This window comes from Pteropus vampyrus, unplaced genomic scaffold (genome assembly GCF_000151845.1).
Source record: "Pteropus vampyrus isolate Shadow unplaced genomic scaffold, Pvam_2.0 Scaffold148, whole genome shotgun sequence".
In the NCBI taxonomy this organism is placed as follows: Eukaryota; Metazoa; Chordata; class Mammalia; order Chiroptera; family Pteropodidae; genus Pteropus; species Pteropus vampyrus.
The window spans coordinates 3,525,660-3,547,398 of NW_011888929.1; the positions used below are offsets into that span (position 1 = coordinate 3,525,660).

At 35.3% G+C, this 21,739-nt stretch overlaps 1 protein-coding gene, 1 long non-coding RNA gene and 1 pseudogene across 3 annotated transcripts in view; 1 reads left to right on the forward strand and 2 right to left on the reverse strand.

Moving 5' to 3' along the window:
• Positions 1 to 8,868, forward strand: part of CUNH11orf70 (chromosome unknown C11orf70 homolog) — a 24,772-nt gene extending 15,904 nt beyond the window's left edge. The window contains exons 5-7 of the mRNA XM_011369421.2: positions 2,113 to 2,285; positions 7,272 to 7,338; positions 8,188 to 8,868. Of these exons, the coding sequence (XP_011367723.1) occupies positions 2,113 to 2,285; positions 7,272 to 7,338; positions 8,188 to 8,316 (369 nt within the window). The 3' untranslated portion in view covers positions 8,317 to 8,868. The remainder of the gene's footprint in view (positions 1 to 2,112; positions 2,286 to 7,271; positions 7,339 to 8,187) is intronic.
• LOC111745202 overlaps positions 1 to 21,239 on the reverse strand; it is a 27,215-nt gene extending 5,976 nt beyond the window's left edge. The window contains exons 1-4 of one of the 2 annotated variants that reach the window (XR_002782544.1): positions 21,160 to 21,239; positions 18,912 to 18,958; positions 7,311 to 7,435; positions 6,188 to 6,270 (exon numbers count right to left, since the gene is read on the reverse strand). This is a non-coding gene — a long non-coding RNA (uncharacterized LOC111745202). The remainder of the gene's footprint in view (positions 1 to 6,187; positions 6,271 to 7,310; positions 7,436 to 18,911; positions 18,959 to 21,159) is intronic. The other variant, XR_002782545.1, reaches the window with a different exon arrangement.
• LOC111745218 lies at positions 9,792 to 9,910 on the reverse strand (annotated as a pseudogene).
• Positions 21,240 to 21,739: the final 500 nt, after the last annotated feature.

The window sequence follows — 21,739 nt, forward strand, 5'->3', positions numbered from 1 at the left end:
AACCGATGGAGAATAACCAAACACACAATTGAATGAGACTATATATAAGTTGATCTTTAGTTAAATGAAGTATATTTATGTATAACAATACTTTCATTCAGAAAGTATCTGGTCTAGTGTGGGTTTCTCTCCTTTTGGGTATGACTAAGCTCTTCTGTCACTGATCTGTGTTGGCATACTTTATTAACCTTTTTGTCTCAAGGCTCTTACCCCTAATTTTGGAGAGTTCACCAACACTTCTTCAGAGAGCGCCTCAGCAATAGACTTCTTTTAAAGGAGGATTTGCTTTCCAATAGAGTACTCTTTAACACTGCTTGCTGCTGCCTGTCTTATTTATGTCATGAATAGTACCTCTATTCAGGAAGTGCTAGGACCCATGTTTTTCTGCTAGTTGCCTGTATGTTTTCCTCTGTGTTCTTTGCTACTCTGTGGCAACAGGGAAAGTTTTAACTTGATTGCTTTCTGGCTGAAAAGTAAATAAATACCAGATTTAGCCTGAACTAAAAAGGGCCCCCCATTGTGCAGCAACACAGATTCTATTGGCACATTGTGTAACGTAAGTACTGGTAATAACCTTCCTGACTGTGGCTCAGAAGTTTCATTCATTAACCATAGCATACCAACTCTCTGAGGGCTACAAAACTAAATAGACCTGTATGTGGATGGAGAGAGAGATCAACCATAGAATGTTATTGTTTTAACATTCATTCCAAAATTTTTTTAATTATTGTAATTTTTAGTTGCACAGCCTAATCAATTCAATATCTGAGAGCGCTTGTAAAGAATGTGTTAACTATTCATTCTAAAGGGGTTTAGTCACCCTTGTATTAAGCCAGATCTTTAAGTAGCTACAAACTTGGGCTTCAGTATCGCGTTATTCCTTACAGAGGGGGAAGGAAGGAAAGAAGGGAGAAATGCAAGTGGCACCCCCAGAGAGCAGTAAACAATGACCACTTCCCTTTACCTTTATTTTACTATGTATAATTTTGGCTTTCATCAGGTCATTACAAGTAAACCGTATATAAGTAACACCATAGAGTTTATTTTTTAAAATGTCTCTTATATAATGATCTTGTGATGGATTTTTGAGATTGGTATAAATAAAATGTTGAGCTTATCAATTTTCCTAATTAAGGGTATTTCTTGCTATTAGTGATTATCGTATAACTCGTATTTCCTTCTTTTATCTGTATGGTACTATTAAGTGTTACATGCAGTTTTTATAGCTTTTCTCCATTTTGAGTTCTTCATGTGTGTTTGTTTTTCATCCCACTTTATTTCTTGGTTAGAGTTTTCTGTCTTTTATTATTTTTTCTCATTTTATCTATATTTTATTGTTAGCTATTTCACATTCTTTTTAAAAGTAGGTGGAGTATAAATAATCCAATAAAATAAATATATGTCACAGCATATACTCATCACCTCATTCATGTCCACCACAGTCAACAAATTAATCAATTGTAATGCCCAATGGTATAAGAAAATCCCCAACATCAGACCTAGTCAAACTGTTTTCTGAAAGAAGTAGCAAGGTCTCAAGAGAGCAAGAGTCAATGTAGATTAGTGATGTGTAAGGTGGTATTATTAGAGGAGAGCAGGAAAAGGACAGATGGTTATGAGGCTTCAGTTACCTGAATAGTTCAAAGTGGAGTAACTGTGGGGGTAAGGAAAGTAGTGATCTAAACACTTTAAAGTGAGAGGACTTAGAATGACCATTGTGTTTAGCCTTGATAGAAGCAAAGACTATGGACCTTATGGGATGGAGAAGTTCCTCCATTTATAGGTGCTCCTATTGGTTCCCAATAAGATTTAAGGTGACTCAGTACTAAAACTGAAATACTTCAATTACTGAAGATACAAACTTGAACAAAGAAATAAAGTAGAAGAGAAGACTTAGCTTTAGGTTTATTCCTTTCATTGAACTTCAGTGCCTGATGATAAAATGGGTGGAAACAGTACTGCAGGTCTCACAGATCACTCTCTCCAGTTACCTTAGGATTGGTTCTTAAAATAGGATGAAGATTATTTTTAAATATATAAATTGAAATTTTCAAAAACATAAAAATTAGAACCTCAAATTATGTTACTTTAAAATGAATTTTATCAACATAGGTTTTGTTAGTGGAAGACTCAGAAAAATATGAAGTATTCAGCCAACCAGATAGAGAAGAGTTCCTGTTTTGTCTTTTCAAACATCTTTGCCTTGGTGGAGCGCTTTGTCAATATGAAGATGTGCTTAATCCATATCTGGAAACAACAAAGCTTATCTATAAGGATCTAGTGAGGTAATGTTGCTAGATTACAATATGTAAATCTCTGGTTAATAGAGTAAATTATCTGTTCAACTATGGTGGGATTACCCAGCATCTATTGTTTGTGGTCCTGTTAACAACCAAAGTATGTAAAAATGGCACCACCCTGACCCCCTTCTCATAGCCTCCTCTTCTTCCAAGCTAAAAAATTTCTGGATTTCTCTGACCCTCTTCTAGTGCTCAGTCTCCTCATTCTTTATCTGCCTCTTATTATTTCCTCATTCAGACCTGTTACCTGCTCCACCTCTTATTAGCAACTGCCATCTTCCAAATCTCCTTTTTTTCACCCAGACCCCCTTTTAAAAATCTCAAGGGATATTTGATACTTGATTTTGCTGGACTAACAGTCAAAAAATGATTGCCTTTGTTCTAAAGAGGCAGGAAAGTTTTCATCTAGATGTAATCTTTACTTTTTCAAACTAATCCCAAATCCCAGGCTGTTTTAGATATTCCACTAGGGTTATTTTTTTCTTTTTTGAAGATTAAATAAGGATAAAAACTTTATAAATCTTAGTTATACTTTAGTTTTAAATGAAGTAAACACTTTTTGGTTGAGATTTTCAGTGATGAAGATATTGGATCATCTTTATAGGCAAAGGGGATAGGAACAAGTGAAAGCAAAGGGTCACAGAGTTTAGTTATAAAAATTACTTTAACAGGAAAACAGCAGAATTAGCTTCTCATTGAATTCTTGATTGTTACTTATACTCAACACTCCAATTCTCATATCCATTCCATGTGTCATATAGTTATACAACAAACTGAAGGATTTACCTATTTTATTTAGTTTATTACTGACATGGTTTTAAAAACAAATATTTCTATAAGCTGTCTCTGATTTTTATGAAAAAGTTATTAAAGATTATTGGAAGAGTTATATTAGAAACAGAATTTCAGAAAAAGCATACACGTACCTACATCAAACATATTCTGTCTTTATCATTTGCAGCTAATGAAAACTTACAAGACTACTCCTAGCACTCCCTGTAGATACCCCTCATTATACCCTAGACACATACACACAAACACACACACACACAGCACTGCCACCATAGTATGTTGTCCCTCATCAGCCACATGAACCCGTAAAATTCCTCACTACCATGCGCTGTAGAGGAGGAAATTCTATTAGAGATATTTGAAATAGAAATAACTTTAGAACCTAAACATTTAAGAAACTGCTGTTTTTTTCCTAACATTCCCTTTCCTGGATTCTTACCTGTGATTCTCCTCTATACTCTTTGGGTGCTAAGAAAAAGCATGCCTCAAAGAATAATGGCCACTTGTTAAATGAGTAGCCAAAATTCATAACATCTTACAGAGAAATAGGAATTGTGTCCATGGAATCACTTAATTAGGCAACCAGCAAGTGTTAATATTGTAAACAGAACTGCCAAGCTCTAAAGAGACCACAAAAGGAGCATCAGACAATCCTTAACCTTAAGGAAATTACAACAAACTAACATTAAATAATATTAAAGTAATTGTTTAAAATCTTTTATAAGTAAAGTTTTTATATAATCAAATATTCAATTAGGTATAGGCAAATGTCTATAGTTCTTTATACTGTAATAAATAACCCCAGAAGTTTAAAATAGGAAATTGTCAGTATCAATAGTCAGAAGTCTTGATGGAACAAAGTTCACAAGGGCCAGCAAAGAGGAGGGCAGTTTGTTCCCAGTTCAGGGAAGAAGCACTGCAAGTCCTCATTCTAGAGGCGAGGGCCAGAAGGAGTCCAGCCAATTACAGCATTACTTTTTTTGAGAACCATTAAATATTTCTCTCATGGTCCAAACTTAAGCATGCTTATGATTTTCTTTGCTAAATGAGGAGGGGATATATAATTGTCTTCCTTCAGTAGAATATTATAATTGGAATAAATATTTGCTTACAATGGCTTCGGTGCCAACACAAAGCAATTGAATGGGTTATCTCAGAGTCCCTTGAGAGCTATGTTGGTTTGCTTATCACATGCACTACTTGTGGCTTTTCTAATATTGGTCATGCTCATTTGGGTCAGATGTGTCATTTGGTTAAAGTAAAGATGTAGGGTGGATCAGTATAGCAGTTATCAATGAATATATAAGTAGAGGACACATAGGTGGAACTTGAAGTATCATTAGTAATTTATCAGACTTGTGAACCATATAGCCAATTAAATTATTTTTACAAATCAACTTAACAAGGAAGGATATTTTTTTCGGTTCCTTTACCTAAATTTTGAGTCCTTTTACATTCTTTAGGAAACTATCTGCTGTCTTTCTAGTTATACATGTAGTAGCTGCTTTACAGTATTTAACCTGCCTTTGTAGCAAAACATCATCACTAATTCATTCTAGCAAAGAAGTCCATTTTTACTTATGTTTGTGGATGTTGGGGGCACATTACAGAGCCTGATTTTAGGAGTCTCTGGCTCAAAAAAAGAGATAAAAACGTTCTTAAGATAGTTTCTCCCTCATCCATTATTACAAGTCTTATAAAATATACCTTTTAAATGTGTTGGAAAATACCTTCTTTTCAAGTATTATGGTTCCTTAAATAATGTAGGCAATATTTTAGAGTCATTTTATTAGAGAGTAAATGATCAGCTGTTTCATTACATTTCAAAAATATCTGTGCAGAAATAATTCTATAGTTACTAATGGTGCCTGTGTCTTTTCTACTTTTAGACATTAAACACATGCTCTTGTCAAAGTTTTTGGAGAGGTTCCCCAAACTACATATCTGCCCCAGATGTGAAATTTTATGATTTGAACTGAGAGGCTTAGATTATAGCCTTCAGATGCTAATTAAACAGTGGGATTCTTGTTTCTTAAAATGATCAGAGTTACCTAGAATGGTCTGTAACCATTTTTAGAGTCAATATGGGACTAATACTCAGGAATTGGCACAAATGATATTGATAAAAAGAAAAAAAACCCATTCATTATATTATTTATTTCTAGACCATTAATATAATCGCACTTTTAAAAAGAACAATATGGGAATTATGTCCCAGCATCCTTAAAAACCATGGTTATCAGAAGAATGAGTTAGTGACTGCCAAAAATCTGATACAATGCAATTGTTAGTAGCACATCTGAAGTCACTAATGAATATCACTTTACATTTCCTTTTCTTTTTTTCTTAAGAGATATCAGATGTATGATACCAATCTATAAAAAAATTAGACAAATTATAAGATATTTTAAAGTAACAGTAATATAGAATTGGAGGTGATAAAATGGAGTAAATGATTTATTTCTGTTAGGAACCACCTTCTAATAATGTATAAATTGTAGCTTTTTAAAATAATACGTTTATGCTACATGTTAATACTTGTTAAGTGATTGCTAAATGAAGTATCACATACTACATTTTCCTTTAAGTTTATTTGAAAAGCACAGATTTTTAAAAGGTTTTTTTAAAGATTTTTTTAAACTGAAGGGTAATTTACATATAGTAAAGTGAACAAATCATAGTGTACATACAGGTTAGTGAATTTTTATATATGTTTACACCTATATAACCACCTCCAGATCAATATTTAAAATTAGATATAACCATAGATATGTTTCATATTTTGATCTGGGTGGTTATGTAGGTATATACAAGTGTTCTATATGTAGTGGTTATAGTCATCCCTTGGATAAGCACAGAATTTTAAATGTAGCCTTCAACTTTCAAGCAGTATATCTTAAGCACAGAGAAAAAAAAGAAATAGACCTCAACCCATGTCATAGAATTATACAAAAATCAATTTAATTATGTGCTTCCTGGGTTTAAATCTGAATAAAGTGTTTCAGAGATGAAAACTGCCTAAGAATCTTGAACCCTGAGATTGCTTAGGTCTGGCCTTCCCCAATAGCTGCACAAGCTCAAACACACATACATACCATCACCCTCCCACATAGTCCACCTTCTTCCTTCTCTTCTCTCTTCATTTTACATAAATAGGGAGGGAGAAGCAATCTTTCACCTGATAAGATGAAGAAGAGGGATATCTTCCTTTAAATTTAATGTACACATGTCACACCTGAATAATACCCTGGATGCATATGTATTTATAGTGTAGGTATAAATGAGGTCTAGGGAAAGAACTGGACTCTGTATTATCTAGATTCTATTCCCAGAAATACTACTTTTAGTTAAAATGTCTTAAATATATCATTAAACTTCTCTAGTTTTATTTATAAAATTGGCAAAATAATAGCTACCTCAGAGTTTGTGTGATCTTTATGAAGTAAATTATATAAAGGTATTTTGTAGATTGTAAAGCATTCTGAATATGTATATATATGTAGATTAATATATAAATATCTATCTGTAGCTTATTTCCACAGTCCTCAGTTTGTTTCTTCACTATATATTGCCACAGGTAATCTTTTGGGGGTGGGGGAGAGTAACTGAAAGAGAGCTACTGAGAGAAAATTCATTTAATATGATACAATTTAGTATTACATAATTTAACAAATAGTTTCCATATACATTATCCCACTTAATTCTCCTATAATCCTAAAAGGAACCATAGTATGCCTAGTTTACATGTGAAAATTGAGGTTCAGAAAGGTTACTCTTGCCCAAAGTGAAATAACAAATCAGCGGCAGAACTAGCATTTGCATTTATCTGCCCCTTATAGCTGTCTACACTTCAGTGTGACTTTTACCAAATCCTATTTTTCCATTAATTGTCTGTGGCTTGGGAGTCATTTCATCATCAGAGTCTCAGACTGACCTGAAACCTTCTAACTGTAAAATTCAATTTTCTGCAATTTCAATTGAGTTGACTTTGCCTCATCCTTGAATGAAACTGCAGATGCCATCCTTTTCAAACCACTTTAGTTGAATATTTTATATTTCCATGTTATATATGAATAAGAATACCTGAATACTAAAAGGTATCCTTATTTTAAATGTATTATGCCAATGCTTATTATATTTAAAATGTACCCTTTCCTCCTCCCCCCTCCCCCATTTCAGTGTTCGAAAGAATCCTCAAACCAAGAAAATACAAATTACCTCTTCCATCTTTAAAGTTACAGCATATGTAAGTGTTGAGGGGAAATTTGCAACCAATGAATTTAATTATTTGTTATTAATAGCATTGTTACAACTGGAGTTAGCAACCAGGGTGATGTTAATACCTAGGAAAAAAGATGATGATATTTAGTTTTTTGTTAAAATCAAAAGTTGATAAGGTATGCTTTTATTTGGAGAACAGTATGAACTTTTTCCTTAGCCTCCTTTCTATCGTACATTTCTAGTAGTAGTCCTTATTTATTTAATAGTTAAATTTGTAACTCAGGGTAAAACATAGTTTTCTGTCAAACCATGACTTATAGGTCAAATAAGTAAGAATGCAATAAATGTCCTAATATCACAGAATCAGAAGATTGAATTTTAGTATCATACGGGTTATTGATACATATGAAACAATTTCTGAGTATCTTCATTTAATCAGTTCAATATTTATTGAGTATTTATTATTTATCAGCTACTGTGCTGGCTAGGCACTTTTTGTTGATAAACAAAAGAAACATAGCCCCTGCCCTCATAGTATGTATGGACCATGTTCTTAAAAAAAAAAAAAAAAGCAAAGATAGAAAAAAGAGCTTCAAAATAGAAATTTTTGCAATATTAGCAGTTTAAAAGCACTTTTTCAAAATATAGAATTTCCTTTTAGACTATAAAGGTCAAGAATTACTCATGTTTGTATAGTACTGTACATACATATTAGCACAGTAAATTGCTGTCAATATTTTAAAATTTTAATTAACTGCCTATTGTCAAAGATTTGATTTATGTGTCATGACATTTTAACAAAAAATATATTAGTTAAATATGTTATTATTTAAACATAGTCGTATACTAAATAATTCAGTTTTCTCTTTTTCAGGATTCTGTCGGTATGTGTTACCCTTCAACAAAGAGTCATGAACAGACATTTTCTTACTTTATTGTGGATCCTATCAAGCGTCACGTTCATGTTTTATACCACTGTTACGGTGTGGGAGAAATGTCTTAACAATATTCTTTCAGATTATATTTACTATTTGCTATTTTTTATTTACCAGTCTTTTATTTTAATCCTGATTTACAGATAAACAATTACTCTGCAAGTTAATTCAAGTAAAATGCAAATAACCCATTTAGAGCAGAAGCCAAAAAGTGCCAAGATGCCTTACTTTCAGTTTGTCTGGAAAACTAATATAGGAACCAAATTCCATTCCTAACATAATCTATACCAATGCATCTGTAGAATTTTTACAGAAAGTTACAAAGAACTAAAAATCTAGTTCATATTTATTGCATTAAAATTCAAGCAAGTCCTGAATTTTCCATGTATTTTATTTTAGAAGCTAATTAATTATGTATTGAAATTGTGGCAGAAAACTAAACATCTGTACCACAGATCATTAATATGAATTGTTAGCTTTTTAAATTTGAGTTTTATTTAATTACATTTTTTCATTACATAAAAGATTTATATCTAGAGGGCTATGAAAAGCATAACAATTCCTTTGCTTCATTTGTCCCACTTAAAATCTTCAATTAAAAAATAATGTTCAGAAAGTAATCGTAAACTCTTTTATCACATAATAAATTAAAATTGCAGCTGCCCCACAGCTAATATCAGATCTACACATAAACAGAGAGCATTTCCCCGATAGTATTATTAAGTTGGCAAAAGAGTAAAGAACAGGGTCTCTTGTTACTGTTTCCTCATTACATTCATAGAATGAATATATAATTTAGATTTTTTTAAAGTGGAAACAGTAATTGACATGTGTCCCAAAGGTAATGGAGAGCCTGCAAGAAATGTTGAGACTTTGAAAAGGAGCAAGTTTGGAATATCTGTTTCTGTGTTGTAGGGATAAGGATGATAATCTTGGATTTGAACCTATGGGTATATCTAGAAGGAAGCTAGCAATTTGGGTTTAGAAGTCAGGAGGGAGTGAGTTTGTTTTACTTCTAAGACCTAGCACAATGCCTTAGCACATTAAATATTTATCAAATGAATTTTTTCTAGATATGTTCATAATAGCAATAGATTTTTTAAAAACCATATAAAAAACATAAAATCAAGAACTAAAATGTGCTGCCTACCACACAGACTCCTACAACCTGGGGACTCTCTCTTAATCTATCAGTTGGTCAATCAATTTTTTTGAGGACCAGTTCCATGTAAGGCATAGTGCTGTTTACTTTGGGGAAATATACACTCCCTATAAACCAGCGGTCCCCAACCTTTTTGGCACCAGGGGCCAGTTTCATGGAAGACAGTTTTTCCATGGACCAGGGCAGGGCGGGGGTTGGGGATGGGGGTGGGAGGTGGGGTGGCAGTGGTGTTGGTTTCAAGATGATTCAAGCACATTACATTTATTGTGCGCTTTCTTTCTTTATTCTTTTTTTTTTTTTTTTTAGGCAAGGCAACCCTTGATTGACCTCACAGATTGCAAGGACCTTGTCAGCTTACAATCCCTTATTTTTTATTTTTTACACCTACAGCACCTGGTCCTCCTAGGTGGTCTCGCATCCACATACTAACCAGGCCCAACCCTGCTTAGCTTCCGAGATCAAATGGGATCAGGCTTATTCAGGGTGGCATGGCCGTAGACTATTTCTATTATTATTACATTGTAATATATAATGAAATAATTATACTGTTCACCATAATACAGAATAATTGGGAGTCCTGAGCTTGTTTTCCTACATCTAGACAGTCCCATCTGGGAGTGATGGGAGACAGTGGCATCTGAAGTGTGTTGCTTATGTCCAGACCACTCCTAATCTTGTTTTGGTTACTGTCACTACAGATAAACCTGCTTCACAAAGACAGGATGTTGGAAATGGAAGCAGGCTTTTCAGTGCTTTGTGGCAATCTGAGGATGTTCCACCTTGACTTTAATCCAGAACGTATAGAAATCTGAAGTTGTCTTAAGTTGTTTGAAGGCCACTGTCATTTGCTGTATCAAGCAATTGATTCTCTTCTAGCACAAAGTTGATTCACCTGGCTTATTCACAAATGGGTTGCAGTTCGGGTGTCTTTTGTGGTTGGGAAGTAATGCTCAAACTCTTTTTGAAAGCTAAGACAGGTGATCTTGCACCAGCTGGGAGAAAAAAGGCCCTCTCAGTCTCTTTCAAAATCTCTGCTAATGTTTGAAATGTCAAAAATCCCAATATTCACTCATCCCTATAATTCTAGTTTGGTTTTGAATGCAGCCACTTTATCTTGAACACAGTTGTTGTTCTCTCCCAAAGTGACAGATTGAGTTGGTTAAGCAGGTTGAATATGTCACACAAGTAAGCAAGTTTTGCGACCCATTCTATGTCAATGAAATGTGCTGCCAGTGGTGACTGTTTTTCTAAAAGAAATCTTGGGAGTGGCTCTCATAACTCAAAAACTCTGATCAGTGATCTACAATTAGAAAGCCCTCTCACTTCTGTGTATAAGAGTTGTGTGTGCTCTGCGTGAATCTCCTCACAGAGCTGCGCGAACAGTTAAGGGCATGTACTTTGATGTGGTTGATAATTTTAATAACATCCTGCAAAACGTTAATTCCAGGTGACATTTTTCAGCTAACTAGCATTTCTCTATGGATGACACAGTGCATAGACTCACATTCAGAAGTGACCTCTTTGACCCAAGTAGTGAAACCAGAAAGGTCCAGTCATGGCAGCCACTCCATCTGTGCATATACCAACACAAAATGACCAATTTAGTTTTCCTGATATGTAATTATTCAGAGACTTGAATATTTCTGCAGCTGTGGTGTTGGCTGGCAACAAAAGTACACATAACATATCTTCATATACATCCTCCTGAAAATGTATTGCATAAAAACAAGCATTGTTGTCTCGTTGTCAACATCGGTAGACTTGTCAACCTGGATTGTGTATCACAGTGACTCATTAATCCTCTCTGACAACTGCGCCTCAGTATTGTCTGCTATTTTATCAGTTTGTCTAGTTATGGCGCTAGCTGAAAAAGGAACATATGCCACCTTTTGAACTGCAGCCTCCCCTAAAAGTTCACGACAAATGTCCTTAGCAGCAGGCAGGATCAACTTTTCACCAAGAGTAAAGGGCTTCTTAACTTTAGCAATGTGGTTAGCCACTAAGAATGATGCTTTCAGTACAGACATATTTGATGAAATGGTGGCTTTCAATAATTGCTTCTGTTCTTCATGTTCATGTCTTTTTCTTTTGAAAAACTCCAAAGACTTGTCTTTTAATGCAGGGTGCTTGGTCTCCATGTGGCAAAGTAGTTTTAAAAGTTTCATGGCTTGTTGGATAACTGGTTGCCACATATTATACAAAGCAGCTTGGAAAATGTGAATCACCTATTGCAATGAACCCATAATTCAAGTAGGACTCTTGGTATTTTCTTTTAAATGGAGCTTTTTATTGGCAGTCTTAGAATCTTCTGCTGTCTCATCATTGGGTCTTTTCCCTTTTCAAAGAAGCTCTCCAGCGACATTTGTTTTTCACTCCTTTTGGCTAGCGTTAGTTTGTGGACTTACCAAAACTGACTAAGTGCACAGTGCAGGAAAGAGGCGCAGATGGAAGTGGTAAATAAAATAATGGGCAGGCCATGCACAGACTAGAATAAGTGTTGGATTCTGACTTAAAGCCCGCCACCAGATGCAGCTTAATTGTCATTTGCCACTCACTGATAAGGTTTTGATGTGAGTTTGCAAGCAATTGATTTATTATGGTCTCTGTGCAGTCAAACCTCTCTGCTAATGTTAATCTGTATTTACAGCTGCTCCTCAGCACTCTTCACTGTCTTAGCTCCACCTCAGATCATCAGGCATTAGATTCTCATTAGGAATGTGCAACCTAGATCTCTTGCATGTGCTGTTCACAATAGGGTTCATGCTCCTATGAGAATCTTATGCCTAATGATCTGAGGTAGAGTTCAGGCAGTGATGGTAGCACTGGGGAGCGACTGCAAATACAGATGAAGCTTTGCTGGCTGGACCTGCCACTCACCACCTGCTATGTGGCCTAGTTCCTAACAGGCCACTGATCGGTATCAGTCCAGTGGCCCAGGAGTTGAGGGCCCTGCTAGAAACCTGATAGAGAAGGTCATCTATAAGAGTTTGTCTATAAACTGATTTTTATGTGAATTTAGAGATGAAAGAGAGGACTAAGAACTAGGCTTGGGAAGAGCTTGGTCTGGCATCTATAGAATAATGGGTAGAGTTTCAGCAACTGAAAAGGAGAGCAGTCCAACTGAGTAGAGAAGCATGATGTGGCAGGATCCTCTGAGTCTCACTCTGGGATGCAAGTTCAGAGGCAAAAGATGGGGAACTGAGACTGAGGGGTTGCCGATATTTTTTCTCTGCTTTAAAGATGGAAGTAGAATGCACCTCTGAGGAAAGATTGATCCATTGTTTGGGTCAAATCATTTTAATGACCCATCTGTGATTATGCAAATTATCTGTATTAAGAGGTAGTAATAAAGAATTGGGGCTGGGCAGTCAGATTATCTGGATTCTGAATTCTGCCATTACTTTATGACTTTGAGCTAGTTATAATTTTTCTGTGCCTTAGTTGTCTCATCTGTAAAATGGGGAAAATAATAAGACTCCTCAATTTATTGTGAAAATCATATCAATTAACATATATATTGTGCTTAGAATGGTGTTCATGAATTTTGGCTCTTTTCATTCTTTACTGAGGAAATATGAAAAAATCAGGAGCTAAATTGTCTGCATAATAATGTAAAAAGCTGTCTTCCTTAAAGTCAGAATTGCTTTTCTATAGATTATATTATTATTAATTTGACCAGATAGAATATAAAAGGTAGGAACACTGTTTTTCTTCCTCTCTCTGAGCCCCAGAGAATGTAGAGGACCTAAGCTTGGACTCCAGGTATTCTTTTGGCAGCACTTTGTACACTTAGAATTAATCACTCAACTATTTGTAATTATTTAATGTTTGTCATGAAAACAGGAACTGTATCTATTTGGTTCACTCTTCTATCCTCAATGCCTAGCCTTTTGCCTGGCACTTAATTGGCAATCAATATATATTCTCTGACTGACTGATGAAGAGAAGCTGGCCCTTAATGTATGACTGCAGGGGTGGAGAGTGAGGTAGCAGGGAAGGGTATATGACTAAGGTAAGGGAGTATCAGTAGTGCAATAGTTCCACTAGTCATCCCTGAGCCTTATGTAAAATTTTGCACACTAGTATAATCTGGGTGTGGCTGTACTATGTGGAATTAGATATGTAGCCTAGGAGTATGCCTGGGACAAAATCATCCCTGGAAAACAGTAGCAGCCTATAGAAGCCAGCTTTGAAAGAGCAAGCTGTGATCAACTGAGGGTGGAGGATTATTCTGGAGTGAGAAACTAAGCATGATGTCAAGTGACAACACAGTGGTTTTCTGAGACTTTGAGAGCAATCTTTAGAAATTCTGAAAGTTACTTAAGATGAGAAGGCTCACAGAATTACGATTTGGACATTCAAAAAAGGGACTTAGGTTGAAGGCTGGAGAACTTGGGACATTTAGTTCCCATAAGCAAAAAAATAAATAGAGGCATAAAAACACAAGGTGGTTTGGGAGGACACGAGTACACCTGACTAGTTGGATTTGAGGACATGGAATTGAGGAGTCCTGTCCAGAATTTCTGGGTAATAACACAAAGAAGACAGATTAATGGGGGAACTGGTCACTGAGGGCTTTGGGTACAAAGCTAAGAAATTTAAATCTTTTAAGTAGATGACATACAGCAGTCATTACAGACTTTTGAGCGTGGTAGTAGCATCATGAAAGTGATATTCTGGAAAGATTAGTCTGGCAGTGATGAATTGGGGTGAGGAAAGTCCAAAGATCAAACAGAAGATTATAGTAGTTGTCAAAGCACAGAATTGACTGCTCTAAGTTAATAGCAATGGAAACTTTTTTGGGAATCATGAAGTATGTGACAATGGAATGCTAATTAGAAAAAAAAAATATGGCTCCAAAAAGATTAGCGACTGGGTGAATTATGAAGTGTTGGATATTTGAGGTACTAAGGACTGGGAAGTGAGAACTATGGTAGGAAGATGTGGTCAGAGGGGGAAAATCCCTTGTCCTGCCTTTCATTCCTGTCCCCACCCATGCTCAACCAACTTTAGTCCTTACAACTCTGAAAGCCTAGGTCTGAAGTTTCTAAAAACTGACTGGAGGCTTCTTAGAGAAACTATCTATTCTGAAGACTTCTCTGTCATCCCATTAAGTATTTGGTAAGAACTAATATTCATTCTTTCACAAATGTTCATTGATTACCTACTATGTGCTGGGCACTTTCTATGCACTGCAGATACACCAATGAACAAAACAGACAAAAGTTTCTATATTTAGGAGTTTACATTCTAGTGCTCAAAACAGTGTTAGGTGCAATGAAAGAGAGAAATACACAATTACTCTGAAGAAACTTGAAGTATTGTTGGAGACATGACACTCACATTTTTAAATATTTTCCAATCTGATGGGTGTGAAATGGTAGAATTTATTATTTTAGTTGCTCTGACTTTCTATGCAAAGTAGAACATTATTTTGTATTATTTCTTCCAACATGTATATTAATTATAGTAGGCAATTCCACAGTTGGGAACCACTGCTGTACTCTACTTTTCCCTAGTTTAAAAAATGGGGGAGTAGGGGTGGGGAGAAAGAATAGATGAAAACAAAACAACAAAAGAAAGAATAAAAGACGGGGAAGGTATGCTGTCTCTTACAGTAAAAGCTGAATTAATTAGTACTAAAAGCTGCATTTAGTGCCACATTAAGTAGTGTCCAACTGGCAAACTCTAGCAGCTGGTATACCTGATATCCTCTAATGTAAGTCTTCAATCTCCTGACTTGGCTCACATGTTAAAGTTCATTCAAATAGGCAGGCTAACCTGGGTTTAAATAAGGTTGAGACTTACCATTCCTGTTTATCTTTTTATTATTATTTTTTTTGTAAAGAAAAAAATATCACTGACTTTAACAAACACTGGGAACCTGTAAATTATTTTTCTTATCTTTTTTATTACTGGAAATGTATGTGAGAGAAATTATAAAATGGAAATATAACTATATAAATTATTCAAATTTTTGATCAACTGTCACCTTTTATTCCCTTAACCTATTGTAGAATAAAACACTCTTAAAATACTTCACACACATAAAGTAAGGTTAAACATACCACTGAAATTCTGAGGGAACCCAGAGTGATCAGAGTCAATGATAATTCATAATGAAAGGCTTTCTTGAGAAGGGAATTGAAGTACATTTTAAAAGAAATGACAGTCATAGATTGCCTTACAGGAGGAAAGATTTCTAGGCAGAAAGAATGTTCCTGCTCTCGTGTAGAGATAGGAAATACATGTGGAATTACAAACTTCCTTGAATAGAGCAGCAGATATGCTTAGCTAAGTAGATCATTCAACTAATATCTGCTGTGTCTAATAAATGGAGAACATCTGGACGTCATCTCTAATAACCCTTTATATACTTAAATATAATTATTAAGTCTTCCTTTAGTCTTTTTTTCTAAATAATCCCAGTTCCTTAACCTTTACTCAATGTCTTGTTTCTCAACTCTTTAATCATCTCCTGAGTCCTCTCCAAGTACCCTGTGTTTTTCTCCAGTTGTCGTGTCACAATAGATACTATATACTGTCCAAAATGTCATTTATATACAGTTGATTAAAATTTGTGTAGATCATAATTTACATATTTTCTATGTGTAAAAGTGTATAATTTAAAATTCTTTAGAAATATATTTTGTTTTATAAAGTCAAAATTTAAACTCATAATGTGCACATGGATTTGTTGTGCTGAATAAGAATAACAGCATTTTAGAACTAAAAGGTGAAGGAGATCACTTAGCTCAACTCTCTCCTTTTACACAAGACCTTGAGAGGTTAATCTGCACTGTCCAGTATGGTAGCCACTAGCCATAAATGAAATAGAAATTTCAGTTCCTTAGTCACACTAGCCACATTTCAAGAGCTCAATAACTACACATGTGGCCAGTAACTGGTATTAGCACGGATATAGAACATTCTCCTCATCACAGAAAGTTCTGTTGGGCAGCAGAGGGTTTAAATGACTTGCCCAAAGCCAAACACCTCTTCAGTGACAGAGCCAGAACTTCCAGTTCCTGGTCTCAAGATCCCACCATACCTTTTGAAGAGGCAAAATGTGATGGATTACTTATCCTATCTACAACATTTGAATTTTTTGTACAAAGCATTGTGCGAGCCATAGATCCTGACACTAAGAAGGTTTTAAGACAATTACTTTAGGTGGGTTGCTGTCTACATAAAAATTCCTGCAGTTTTGAGTGAGAGCGCAAGGGTGAAAATGGCACTTGAGGGAAATGAGTGTAGACTCATAGAAGATTGATGGGAGCAGGAAAGGCCGGATAGAGCCTGGGAAACCAGCCAGGAATTTGGCTGCAGGAATTGAGGTGTGAGCTGAAAAGTGTCTGATGTCTCTGGTAAGGTCAAAGGGACTGGAGACATTTCAGTACACACACACACACACACACACACACACATATATATATTCAATAGCTGGAGGCCAGAAGCAAGAGGTAACTAAAACACCTGCTATTTTCTATATAGGCAGCAACCCACCTAAAGTAATTTGATAACATATTCATATCTTCAACATGATATGTGGCACAAAAATATGTTTTTAAAACCATTAAATTAAAAACAATTTCTTTTGAGAATATACCAAACTCTGGAAGTGCTTCTTAATATCTAACTTATTTCCTCTTTAACCTAACTTAATGGTTTTAAAAACATTTTTGTGCCACATGCCCTGTTGAAGATATGCATATAAAAACAATAGTCATAGAATATTTATAAACAAATTGGAATCACTGCTTAATAGATCTTTTAAAATAGGATTGTCAGCTTTCAGGTAAGATTTAAGACATCAGTTTTTGAGATCCTTTATAACATGAATATGTTACCAAATAAATAGATTTTTTTCAATTATCAAATACATGTTATAATCAAGATATAGATATTTCTAGAATAAATGAGATTAAAGGGATAGTTACCTATTATATAGTAAAGGTATTACCTTGATGTATAATGTTTACAAAGCAAGATATTTAATATTTGTAGAACAAAAACAATGTGGAATATAATATAGAGTGGTTCTCAAACATTAGCACTCATCAGAATCACCTACAGGGTTTTGTTAAAATCCAGATTGCTGTGTCCACCTCTAGAGTTTCTGATTCAGTAGGTCTGGGTTATGACCTGAGAATTTATATTTCTAACAAGTTTTCACTGATGCTGATCTGATGGCTGCTGGTTTGGGGACTATACCTTGCGAACTATCAAAAGAGAATATATTTAGCAGTTTTAGAAGATAACTTTAATTTTTAGTGTAATTTAGTAAAGTATAGTAAATGATGAGATCTAGAAGCCTTTACTTGCAAGCCTCAGTGTAGAAAGCACAAGCCTGAATTTGACAATATGTATGGCTTACAGCACTGGAAAGGCTCTTGGGGCCTCCATTACATGCCGCACTTGGTTCTGCCCTAAGCCTGAATGGTTCATACTCTAACATTTCCCACATCTAGCTCTCAGAACAAACTTTAATGTCCCCCATATGGATAACTTTAGCAAGATATTAGAAGAAAAAGAAATCCGATTTAAAAATTTTTACTTCAGTATACATGACTTTACATTTTAAAAAATACTATTAGCCAACTGAAATGCATCTGTTATGGTATAATATGAAAAATATATATATTTCAAAGGAGTGGATCTTTCTGTAATAGGCCTAACAGGTCCTCCAACATACCAGAAGAACAGGATTGAGCAATTTACCTGGGTCCCCAGCCCTTTCTGGAAGGTTGTTATACCCTGTTGTATTACTTGTTAGTTTAGGCAGCTAGTTCACCCAGATACCTTTAGAGTAGAACTGGTCATAAATATTTTTTCTGCTGTTAGGGAAAAATGTCCATGATACAACCAGTGTCAGAAAAGCCAATATAAATGAGTAAAAAGTTGGCATAAATTTTTTACAAAAAAGTATGGTCATAGATTGTGGCTTATCTCTTTTCTAACCCCAGTTGATACTGTATAACTAAACAGGTGAATGTGATTTTGGTTTTTAAAATAATTATTTGCAGGTAGATGTTCATTTCTAAAGTACTTTACAATTGCTATTCTCTAAAATTGGTAAACAGGTGACACTTTGAGACTTTTTCTTTCTTTCTTAGACTTATCATAGCTATAGCATAGAGGGGAAAAACCCAGTCTAATACCACTTATTATCATATATCTCAAAGTAATGGATTCTGAATAAATGTAGTTCCCCAGGAGTTGCAGAACCTGCCCTTTGGCTAAGTATGTAGCTTTGCAGTGACCCTGTCTTCAAACATCTGGGTGCTAAATTCCTTTTTCAATTCTGCTAATATTTATTAAATAATATCAATAATGTATACTAGTTTTTGGAAAAAAAAAATTTTAAGTGGGTAGTTTACAGGTATAAATTAGAGGTAGGGCTGTGAGATTTGCAATTCTCTTCTATCCATAACTAGACTGAAAAACGGTGTTTAAAACCAGCAAGGCTCCTGGTCATTACCATATGTATTTATTACTCACAGTTGTTTCCTGCTATTGCAGAGGGATCTCCTTCAAAGCCAGATCTCCTTCAAGCTTAAAAATTATTGATTAGTGTCTAATGCATAATAATAGACAAAGGCTGTGGTAATAAAAATTTTATATTTTAGAATTCAGAACATAAATTAGAATGAAAGAATAATTTTAGGACTATCTTCTAAATGTTAAAGCGGAGCGCTCGGAAATAATCTCTTTGACTCCAATAATCAAGTCCTATTAGGTCAAGCAGAACTTTCTTCAGCAAACCGTTCCTTAATTTCTCATCATGCAGTTAGTTATACCAAGTCAACTAAATCTAAGGCCTTTTTAATCCACATGATGCAATAATAAAAACTCATTCACACTTCTTATTTAATCTTCATTATTATCCTGTGAAATAAGCATTATTATTACCAATTACTACCAATGCCTGGCATATAATCAGCACTTTACAAGTACTTATACAAATGTTTCATCTTAATTTCATCCACTGAATGCCAGACATTTAGATAGAGAGTAGGAAGACCCAGAAACAAAAGGAAATAAAGAGAAAGTTTGAGGCTTTTGAAGTCATGAGTGAACAAAAGTCATGAGAAAGGGAAGGAGTTCTCCAGTTTTAGCAGAAAGGGAAGCCCAGTCCCCGTAGTGGATCATTATGATAGGGGAACTAACAGAGAGTGATTGATTCTGGGGGATTACGAGGTCACCCCCCATGTTCTTAGAACTACAGTGAATCCCGAGCAAGACAGAGCTCTGTGAAGCCCAGCTCCATGGGCTAGAACTATTTCTTCTCTCTGTGTGTGAATTCTTAAGTTAGACCCTCATTAACTGAGTTAACCTATGTCCCTTACAGTATGAAAATCGCTAAAAAATATACTACCCAGTAATTTTTTTCTAAACTTCTTTAGAATGACTGTCTCTTCACACTTTTAATCAACTTCTCAGAGAGCAACCCAGCTTTGTTCTTAAAATTTAACATTAAGACTACATAACCCTAAACCAGCACTTATTGGTCAATAAAAATAAAATATTCCTTAAATCAGGGGTCCCCAACCCCCAGGTTATGGACCGGTACCAGTATCGGCCTGTGGCCTGTTAGGAACTAGGCTCCACAGCAGAAGGTGAGCAGTGGGCCAGTGAGACAAACTTCATCTGTATTTGCAGCCTCTCTCTAGCACTAGCATCACCACCTCAGCTGCACCTCAGATCATCAGGCATTAGATTCTTATAGGAGCACAGGTTCCTAGTGCCAAAAAGGTTGGGGACCACTGCCTTAAATGACAGGGTTCCTAAAACCACTTATCCTTCTACATGCATAAATTTGTCAAGAACCCTTCTGGACTGTCTGAAGTTAAACATGATATTCCTGATGGGGAGTTTGAGCTCTGCAATCAAACATAGATTCAAATTCAGTTCTATCACCTACTAACAGTACAACTTTAGTCAAGTTATTAAACTTCTCTATGCCTCAGTTTCCTCATCAATAAGAGGTTGTTTTTAATTTTAATTTTTAATTTTAAAGAGTTGTTATAAGGATTAAATGAAATACTCCATTTAAAGTACTTAGCACATTGTCTAGCACAGTATTAACTGTTACTTTTACTCCATCAAGAACATTTGAAAATTCAAGCAAATTCATTACCATTTATTAAGCATTGTGAAGTCTTAGAGGTATATGGTATAGAAATATCTGTCTGGTTTGCAGAGACTGAATTTTCAAAATTGGAATCATGGCAGCAAGTTAGTTGTTTGGGATTCAAACCCATACCTCTACTTTTAGGCTCTAGGATACCTCCTTTCCTTTATCTCCTCCTTTTCTATATTTGATGAGCAAGTATTGTTAACCATTGCTGACATAGGGATAAAGAGATGGGAGACATTGCTGCAGAAGCACCCAGAGAAGAAGGCTCTCACCTACTGTGGGGTGGGACTAATGAGAAGGGAAGAGCCAAGGAGAGCTCCCTGTTAGAGGTAGATACATGATTTGCAGTTTGAGCACCAAGGAAAATCAGGTAAAAACAATAAGGGAGCAGCAAACAGCAGGAATAATATCTTCAGAGAGCAAAGGGTAAGATGAAAAATGGCATATTCAAGGAACCACAAGTTCAGTATGCCTGGAAAACATAACACTTATAGGTGAGTTGCAAGAGAGCAATTGAGAGAAGCAAGGACTACAATAGGTAAGAGCCTTATATACCATACAAGGGGTTTTAATTTTTCTTGAATGATTTCATACAATGATCAGACTTACATGTTGGAAAGATCACTCTGACATCAGAATAGATGAAGCCACATAAAACTAGAAGCAGGGATATGATTTTAGAAGCTCTGCAAAAAAAAAAAAAAAAATGAAGTAGAAGCAGAAGTAGAAATGGTCATGGAAATAGGCTGCAGATTTTCAGAGATCTGAAAGAACATTAACAAATTATTAACTAGTTGAATATAAGTGATGGTAAAGGGAGGTGATTAAGAGGACGCTGTTTTCTGGCTTGATGCCATTAACTGAGATGGTGATCAGAAGAAGTAGGATGCGGCTTGGGAGGGTGTGTGTGTGGTTGGAGGTGAAAGAGGTTAAAGAGTTCAGTTTTGGATATGTTGAGCCAGAGAGTAAATGAACAAAAGGTGAGGAAATAAAGAATAGACATGTGGACTGCTCTTTCCAAAAATGGACTTGTGCAGGGGAAATCTTTTATATATGTTTCTATAGGGTCAGGGGAGATTGTTAGGGCATCTATGCATGGTGGCTTCCATTCTCTGAGGAGCTGGAGATGGTGCAATTTTCTGAAGGTTAGGGTGGTGATGAATAACCATGAGGAGGAGAATGGTAAAGT